Source organism: Lepeophtheirus salmonis, chromosome 3, assembly GCF_016086655.4.
Source record: "Lepeophtheirus salmonis chromosome 3, UVic_Lsal_1.4, whole genome shotgun sequence".
Classification (NCBI taxonomy): domain Eukaryota; kingdom Metazoa; phylum Arthropoda; class Copepoda; order Siphonostomatoida; family Caligidae; genus Lepeophtheirus; species Lepeophtheirus salmonis.
In genome coordinates, this window is record NC_052133.2 from 15,040,583 (window position 1) to 15,050,449 (window position 9,867).

At 34.0% G+C, this 9,867-nt stretch overlaps 1 protein-coding gene across 11 annotated transcripts; it reads right to left on the reverse strand.

Moving 5' to 3' along the window:
* Nucleotides 1-1,047: 1,047 nt before the first annotated feature.
* On the reverse strand, nt 1,048-8,177 carry larp (La related protein). Of its 11 annotated transcripts, none has more exons than XR_011779248.1 (14): nt 7,437-8,132; nt 7,275-7,360; nt 6,472-7,076; nt 6,217-6,406; nt 5,384-5,781; nt 5,158-5,302; nt 5,015-5,092; nt 4,444-4,939; nt 4,180-4,324; nt 3,998-4,107; nt 3,801-3,937; nt 3,490-3,735; nt 3,262-3,352; nt 1,048-1,289 (listed from the first exon to the last, which is right to left on the reverse strand). XR_011779248.1 is itself a non-coding variant. In XM_071887060.1 (14 exons), the coding sequence occupies exons 2-13, from the start codon at nt 7,768-7,770 to the stop codon at nt 3,490-3,492; spliced, it is 2,970 nt and encodes a 989-aa protein (XP_071743161.1). In that variant the 5' UTR covers nt 7,771-7,844; nt 7,911-8,086; the 3' UTR covers nt 2,306-3,352. The 11 variants fall into 11 exon arrangements, 5 of the variants coding, with proteins under 5 accessions (XP_040563845.1, XP_071743161.1, XP_071743160.1 ...); XR_011779247.1 differs by having other exon boundaries at nt 1,048-1,692; XR_011779249.1 differs by lacking the exon at nt 1,048-1,289 and adding an exon at nt 2,079-2,292.
* Nucleotides 8,178-9,867: the final 1,690 nt, after the last annotated feature.

Consider the following 9,867-nt stretch of genomic DNA (forward strand, 5'->3'; position numbering starts at 1 on the left):
CTTTTTTCTGTTTGCTCTGTTTTTTAAACATTTGGATTTATTTAAAATAGAAAATTTAACAAATGTATTTATTTCAATCGTAATTTTCGCCTAGAAAGAGCCAAATATTAGTTATAATTTTTTTTTCAATTATTTAAGATTTCAAAATGATATTTATAATAATATAATATCAACCTTATCCTGAAGAAAATGGGTTAATTGTAAACTGGTCAACTTTAGGCGCTTATAACACCAGTATTTTTGAATATAATATTCCATATGTTTGCTTATCTAAGGGATGAAAGATAAATTTATCACTTACCAGATTTTTGGTTTCTTTATATCCTTATTTCAAGAGATAATTTCATAAAATTTATAAAAAAAGTATCCTAACAGGATATAAAAATCCTTAACATTTACTTACATTTCAGTTTTTCGCTATCTGTAAACCTGAACATTTTTATGTTATTTTTGAAAGCTGTTATAATGAGCGTCCCAGAATTATATATATCCTAATATATTTATTAGGACTCTCGCAACTCTATTAGCGAGTAAGGAGCACTTTACTATATTTAGTGATCTTTATTAGTAGATATTATGTTGTCCATCATAGTTACTAAGATAAACTCTTCTTATTGATTTGCACTCGCAAGTTGGAAGACAATTTTCCCATGTTAGGTTATGATGTTGATTTTCGGTTTATTTATTTTTTTACTTACCAAAAATGCTTACGATTTACAATCTTATTCATATATAATAAATACATAAACTAGTGATGCATGTGTTGGCTTTATTTGGGCTCACAGGTCCAAAATTTCATCAGATTCGCAAAATTGAAACTAATTCTACTACTATAGAAAATTCGACAAAAATCCATTCTATATTATATTTGGATTTGCTTGAGTTTCCAGTGTATTGTGTTCGACTTGAGAGCCGCACTTGCTTAGAAAGAAATCTAAATGTTAACTACTAAGTTACGAACGAGCTGATTTTAGTTAAAAATGCACTAACCGACCCTCAGGCTCAACTTTAACCCTCGCATCAACACCATACACATCAACACTCAGCTGTATGTACAATTTGAATTAATCATTTTATTTCGAATTATGTATTATTTCATAGTAAGGAGAAATCGTAGGTACAAATAAATTATGATTTCTTTCTTTATATTGTAAATATATATCATCCATTTTTTCCAATTTTTATTATAATATAATAGCTTTTATTTTAATATATATATATATAGGTAGAATATTTACTTATAAGTAATTATGTCCATCGAATAAGAGACAATCATCTGGGACTTGTAACTTTAGAGAAAGAAAAAAAAGGATCATAATAGTAGTCAAATATATAGATAGCATAGTAGCAATATTTATACAGTAGTCAACAACACTCAAATTAAAATAAGTGGTTGGTGGAATAACGTGAAAGGATTCATTTACATATATAATATTCATTATAGAGAGGGACGATACATTATTTACTTTAAGGGGATTTAATATTATTATTGGCAAAAAGAAGTGTAATTAACAATGGCAGTAGTCACAAATGGGTTACTAATTAGACAATAAGTAAGAACATCATGGTTGAGCCATAAAAGAATAGGTTTGTGTCGTTTTGTCGTAGCATTTTTGATATATATATATATATATTATACAATAATATAGATCGACAGGGAAAATATGTGTCACATCAACAACGCAGAGTAGGCTGACAGAGAAATTAAATTATTTAATGTATATATATATATGTGTGTGAAACATTCCTCGAATATCAGTCTCTATTTCAACAACAATTAAGTCATCGCATATCTATGTAGAGAGGAGAAACATTACACTTGACTTTACTACAAGAAAGAGAGCAAGCAATGCGATGTTATATAGTTTAGTTCTTGAAAAGGAATGTCCCCCGTCATTTTTAAGAAGTTGAAGGAGGGAATCTTCATATAATGAACTATTTATTCTATACTTGAGCAACATGCGTCTATATCAATCAATCTCTTATTGATTAATATAATGTAGTTCCAAGATACATAGCAAAAGCAAAGTTTGAATGGTGAAAAAATATCATAATTATATATTTAAGGAAATATTGCAAAAAAAAATTTTTTTTTTTTTTTTTTTTTTTAAAATGTATCTTCTCCTCCCTCTCTAATTAATTAATTGCATATTATTGATGTGCCTATCCTTAATTTTAGAAATAACACAAAGTAGTCCTCCATCAAGTATTTTTTTAAACTAAAGTACCTCACTTTATAGTTTAAATATATATATATATATATAGTAATTAATTCAAGGAATCAGCAAATAACTAAGGCAAAAAGGACAAGAGAGAATAATAGTAATTAATTATGGTAAATAATTATACATACACACAAAACACAGCACACGCAACGTATTCTTTAATATGAAATATAATAATAATAGTAATTAATTAAAAAAATGAAACAAGGCACTTTCAGTTATCTGGTTTTGTTCTAAGCCCAATTTTGACGAGTAATACCTAATTATATAACATATATGCAATTAAGAGTAGTAGTAAGCTCATAAGAGCCGCTTAGCTTCATTATCCCACCTTTGCGAAAAAAGCCATGATTCACATCAAGAGTGATGTGATGATGGTTACTCCCTTATATCACAATTATCTAAGTATCGTAAGAAAACATACTGTGCTTTATATATTTGTAAAAAATGAAAAGTTATATGAAAATGCCATGCTTACTTATTTACTTTTAATTAAATTATAATAGTAATAAATTTAATTGAATGTTACAACTTCATGAAGTGGTATTCTCAACCATTTTCTTGTCTTTAATGTATAGTACGGAAAAAAAAAATACATTCGAATAATAACAATAAGTTTTTCAAATGAACAAAAAAAAATTCGTTGTTTGGTCTCAATTCATAATTGCAAGGGTCCCCTACCATAAATACAGAATTGCTTAAACAAGTTGTTTAAGCTATTAATATTGTTAGAAGTAGTGTTTATCCTCGTAACTTGTTATTCGCACAATATCGAACAATTGAAGGGAGGGGAGAGAGAGAGAGAGAGGAAATCAATCTGGAAAGTGTCAGCATAAAAAAAAAAAGAATCAAAACCAGATAAAAAAAACAACAAAAAACCGCACTTTTTAATCCAACCCTTAAAAAAATTAAGTGGTATAAAAACCAAGATATCTTAAATAGTGTGTATATATATGTATGTGAAAAGGCTGAATGTTGTGATGATGAATAGTAATGGTTCAAGAAAGAAAGAAAGAAAAAATCAATCAAATCCTACACTGGAAGTAGTCGTAGTAGTAGTGATAAGAAACCTTGGCTTATGACTAGTGGTGCCATATTCTTGGTTCTTTGATATTCAGAATCAACAACTGCAAGCTTTGATTATTTATTCCCTCCCTTTCTTCACAAATAATTGAGTTTATATTAAGTTGAATATATATATATATATATATGGTTGTGTGATTTTGCAAAGAAAAGGGAAGAAATAGTAGAATGAATTAACGACTTATTTTTTGTTGATAGCCATAGGCCTTGAGGAGGAGGTGGAACCGCTTTTACTCCGACTCGAGGCCATATTCGATGATGATGTTGTTGCATTGCTGTTACTGCTTCCACCTCCAGTTAGAGATGAACTTTTCGATGAAGCATTATTCGTTGATGATCTTACTGTCCACGTTTCGCCTTCAGAAGGTGTACGAGATCGTTGCTGTGATGTTGAGGGATTGCGCGACCGTCTTCCTGTCTCAGAATCCTAAAATATATGAAGTATAAATATATATTACTCTCTTTCTATCCCACATCCCTCAATTGACATACCGTGTACAACAGTTGGAAATCTTCTATACGTTTGAAATTCCTTAACTTTTCCTTTAAGCTTGGTTGGATGTCTAATTCATCTGCGTATTTGTAGTACTTTATAAAGGCCCAAAACTTTTCTAAACCATAGAGTTGACCTATAAAAAACATGACAAATTAATATATTACAACAACCAAAGCGCCATCCTTTAACTTACCAGCATTACAATCTTTAATCGTTTCAGACTGGAAATCTTTGTACAATTCCGGCCGGAATTTCCTCTCTAATCCATAACTAAAATACCGGAATAAACACTCTAATCCATATCTGAAATTTAAGGATATAATTATGGTATTATTTTAATGGAAATAAAATCTAAGTGGCATAATAATAGTATACCTATAGCCCGCCGTTGCGTCTTCCCATGCAAGTTCCTTAAACTCTTCGTACATTTTTTTGTTGAAATTTTCTCTCATAAAGAATGACCAAAATCTAAAAAGGGTATTCATTTCTTGAGAGTGACCGATACCAAGTTTCTTTCGCTCTAAATATAAAAAGTGATAATTAAAATTTCCATCTAAATATATGAAGCATGAAAAAAATAAAATTCAAAGTCGTATATGAAATTCAAATTAACTTTAAAAAAAAAAAAACCACAAATACCTTTCAGACAACGCGAATGATATTTGGAGTATTGAAGTTGGGTGAATCCGTTTTCTTTTAAAAGTGAATGTGAAGGATGTTGGAATGTTGGTAACGATTGTGGTGTACTTCCATAACTGCTTCCAAGACTTCCAGTGGTTGATTCAGAGAATGACTCCCTTCTTTCACGATGCTCTTTTGAGTCAAGGATCCAACCAACATGCATTTCAATAGGAGGATTACTTGAATGTCTTGTCTTTCTTTTTCTGGGAACATCAGGAGCTTTCTTCGGAGAATCCTTGGTGACAGGGTAAAACCTTGGTTGCTTAAGGCCGTGTCGTGATCTGTGTAAGCTTCCCCGTGTCATGGGTCCATCATTGTAGGAAGGTGGTGGAGGTGGAGGCAAGTTGTTACTGGAGGCATTGGAAGATGAATAAGTGGGCAGTGCATTTCGAATTTTATCAAAATCTTCCTGGCTTATTACATTTAAATTTTTTTCTTGATCATTACTCTCAATCTGAAATAATTTATTTGTTTATTTAAATGAACATATTTCAAAAAATAAACTCCTAATGTACGACGTCTCACTTACCCAAGTATCTACATCTCTTTCATCCCATAAATCACTTTCATAATAAAATAATCCGTCATTAATCACTTTTGCAAGATCCTAAAAAAAATAAAAACCATTATGATAATTTTTTGAGAAAAAGAAGAAACGTAGTTCTCATCTACCTGAGACATTTTAACTCTGGAAATTGACTCAGATGATCGATCAAATCCATCATGTTTTTTGGGACGAACAGGCGTTTGAGTAACAATAACAAGCTTATTAATCTCCCCATCACTCAATTCGTCCAAGTCTGTATCACTATCGTTACTGCAAAAGTCATGTTTAGGATCGGTTATTATTAATAATAATGTCATTGAACACCATGACAAAGTAGGTACTACAACTTACACAGATGAAAATTTATTTTGTCTTCCGGTAGGAATGTTCAAATCTTCATCAAAATTAAACTCGAGCTCTTCCCTCGAGTCGTCAAAATTTGTTTCACTATCCTTGGGCAAGGTCTTCCGATCCCGTTTTTTCACTTCAACCCATTTGTCAGAAACAGGTGACTTTAAAATATTATGTTTATTTTTTTCGACCGACTCCTCGGCCTCATCGTCCCCATCTGTCCCTTCTTCATCATCATCGTGATGAGGAACTTTTTCAGGATGGATTCTACCTTCTATCATACCATAGGTAGGAATGAATTCAGGAACATTAGGATTCAACTTTTCGCTAATAACGAGAGGGGGGTCCGGCTGGTCTGCAGCAATGGGCCATTTAGCAGGATCGACTTTGGCACGTAACTAAAGTACATAAATAAGGCATTACAATACGTATAAAATGTCAAATGAGAAAATAATTCTAGACTCATAACTTGTGTATAGTATGACATTACTCAATGAATCATCAGACTACAACACATTTTTGACTTGATGGACAAGCAATTTGTAAAATAAAGTAGAAATGTTCATTAAGTATTGCAGCATATCAATTGATAAAGAAACATCTTATATATATTGATACGTTGGAACTAAATATGTGCAAATAAAAGGACGCGCCTATACATAGTGTATAATACATATATATATCTAGATGACAGCAAGAGATTTAATTACTAAGGCCTGCCGTCTTAACGAAGTAAAAATAAACAAATGACGGTAGCAAGGAATTATTAAATTTCAAAGAGGCAATCATTTTCAAAAAAATATTAAGAATAAGAAATTAAGGACAAATCCAACCTTTAATTCATCCTTCACTTCCACGATGCTGGATTCTTTAACAGATTGAAGAATGACCTTAACATCTTGAGTAAGAGCGCGCATTCTAGGAAAGGAACACACGAAGGAAATTGGAATGTAGCCTTCTGTATCCATTTTCCGCCGGAGATAAAAGTCCTTAAGTAAATTGGTTTCACTGAAGTAGTACTCACTAAAAGATAAATGATGTATATAAAAAGAGTCCAATGAAATATATTTATATATATAATGGCGTACATTTGGGATTTCACAAAGGGTATAACGTCTGCAGGTTGTCGTTCTTCGAGCATTTGATTATCATAGAAGTAGGTTGTACCAAGGACAGGAGTGACAAAGTAAGGATCCTTATTAGGATCACCATATATATTAAGACCTTCCCCGTAAAAGGTAAAAAAATCGTCTCCGTTTCTTTTACCATTCATTTTACGATAATCCTCTCTGAAATTAGAAGAGCGTGGAGGAAAGAAACCTCCTCTTCGGGATGAACTTCCTCTAGAGCCCAAAACATTCCTTCTAGCCTTGAAACCCCTTCGAGATTTTGTATCCTCTCTCCAGTTTTTACTAGTTTCGGATCTTAAAGTACGTTTAGTAGAAGTACGACCTCCCCGCTCCGTTGTGATTGGAATGTTGACAGGAACCCACCTTTCCTTCTTATCTTTTTTATTTTTCTTTTTTTTGGTCACATCCGTATTATTTCGCCGATTTTCTTTAGTATGATCCGAATCATTTTTGATGGGTTCGTCATTATTAACTGAGCTGGTCTCAGAGCCCCCTGATTTCTTGACAATCGTTCCTCCTTCACCTAGAGTCGGCCAGACTTCAGGATCCATTTTCTTTTCCTTCTGTAATGCAAAAAGAGATCACTTTGTTAGTTGAGTATTCCTGTGAGTGTTTGGTGAAATGAAACTGGAGTGAAGCCGTCGTTTTAAGATTAGTAATAATTAAAGCAACGCCTTCCCAAGAGAGTGAGTGAATCAGAGTTAAGTATTAAGGACAGAGAGAGAGAGAAAAGACAACGAACGAACAAACACACGTCTTACATCTTTTGAAGGGGCCCTTTTTAACGATTCAGGGAGAACGGGTTCCTTTTCCTTGGGGAGTTCTTGGGGTTTCGGGGCTTTCTTTTCTGAAATGGAAAGTAATGCAGGAAAGAAGAATGAGAAATGCAAAGTGAGCAAGTAGAAGGTGAATCGTTCTTTTACCCAACTCGTTGGCAGGGGGTGCTGTAGCGGCTACTCCCACTCCTGCAGGGCCTGTCCCGGGTTTCTTCCAGGGATTCGTCTTTGGAAGAGGCGCTTCCACATACTTGATCACCTCCACCGCTTCTGCTTCTTCTTCGCCGGACTCTTCCTTTACCGGCCCTTTAGCTTTGAGGGGCACTGGATTGGCTTTCTTTTTAGGTGGAGGGGCGGGCTCCTTCAAGAGCACAGATGAGGGAATCACAGCGGGACTACTCTTGGGGCCGATCTCCTCCTCCTCTTCTTCACCTCCTGAGGTCGTCTTCTTGACGATCTTGGCATACGAAACTGTGGACATCACGGAACTGACAATTCTAGCGAGAAAAAGGTGCAACTTCTGGGGACTGAAACCGATTTCTTCTTATTCCATCCCTAGATGAAAACCAACCCAAGATGAGGACAATTAGGATCAGAGATTCTTCCCTAATTATTATTCACCAATTTAATAAGTAGTAGTAAGTGTTGTTATTCTTCCACACTTTTTTTTCCTTTTCTTTCCTCTTCTCTTTTTCTCTCTTCTATAATCACACTCCCTCTCTCTCTCTCTCTTTCTCTCCTTCTTTCTCTCTCACTCAGAGCTGCTGCTACATGCTACATACACACACTTTGATCTGACCACGCTGTCCTCCCTCCTCCTCCTTCTTCTTCTCGCATACACATAGATTTGAAGCAACTTTGTTTTTATTCACATCACTCTTGCCATCATGAAATACTCAATCATACCAACTGTACCCTTTTCATCCAACTCACTCATATACACACACTTTAACCCCTTTTATAGCCCCATCTACAACCCACTTCATTGAGCATTCCACATCATACTATGTACATTAATACGTTTTATTTCGAGGGAATGTTGTAATATTCAGTCCCTATATATTACCTCTCTATCTGGATAGCCTGAAAAAAGTAAATTAAGGAGAACGCCTTTGGGAAATGAAAATCAATCAAATGCTTCTCTTCTCATTTCCCGTTTAGGCTCCATTTTTCAAATCCTATAAAAATACACGTGTCTTTTTTCAACGATGTAGTATTTTTTTAGTGTATATTTTATTTCATTTCGCTTTTTTCTCTATGTAGTTTCCCTCTTCGCCTTCCGCAGACATGAAATTTGAGTTACATAAAATAATGTAGTGTATTAGTACTGAAAATCAAAACAAAAGGGCTGTTTTTTTAGATATAGTAAGGACACATGTCATGTTTTGGGAACTAGGAGAGTGTATAAATTAGCAAATGACGTGTTCACTCGCTAATTATGATACAACAGCAACACCTCGACTCTTGGAAAGAGAAATAATATGTAGATCAAATTCTGGTTAGTTGCCATTGTGATTATTAATGTCATTGTCCTTCAAACACAATAATAATATGTACAGCTCGCAACGAATTGACTACTATATGAAGGGATATTATATGTAATATCTTCAGCTTCCGGATTGAAGGCTTAGCCACTTTTGCTCCTTCTTCTCCTAAATGAAACAGCCCATTTAGGCTTGCAAATTTATATAAATTCATAAAACATGAAGATACGAATAGATATAAATAATACATGATGTGGCGCAAGATGACACTCGTTTCCTCTAGCTTCCTTCCAACATTGAATTAAGGACACTATTTCCTCCGTAAATAAATCACGTGACATGCCTACGTACTTTATTAATTCATGTTTATATTATACACACTTACAGTCAATAAAATATAATATGTATTGTATTTCGAGACAGGCCAGGGGTCCCGGTGCATTAATAAAAAAGGAATCAAATATCAAAGTCGTTTTGTGAAAATACGTGGAAATAACTTATGCACTATCCAATAATGAATCCCTAACATAACATATTTTGTATAAGCAACAAGGACAAGGTCGACCATCTAACAAATTAGTTTTTTTTTGTATTTTATCTAAAGTTAAATATACAAATAATTACACATTATTATCAAGGAAAATGCATGGAGTGAAGGAGAATTCATTCGTTCATTGATTAAGTTCAGTTGCATTGCCCTCCCCCCCCCCACTTTTCAGGAATTTTTATAATAATAGCCAGGCTTGAAAGCGTTCCGCTATCAATTTGTGTTTTTTTTGTTCAACGTTGTTCAGTGTTCCTCCATTATTTCCGTTCTGTGTTCTTACCATAAGATAGTACCATATACACTGTACGACAGGAAATCACGACTTTAACTAGCCGACTTAGTATAGTCGATTAAATCGGCACCCCCCACCGCAACAAGATAAGAAAAACTGGACAGTGGACTAGTCAAGAAACTCCAAGAACGACCACTACCTCGCCTACACGGTCGATGAGGTTCTGCGATGATGCTGAGAATTGTACATCAAACGGCAAGAGAATGACCCTGTATTGGTTCCCAAAATGGCTGAAAATTGGGGCCAAGGAGTACC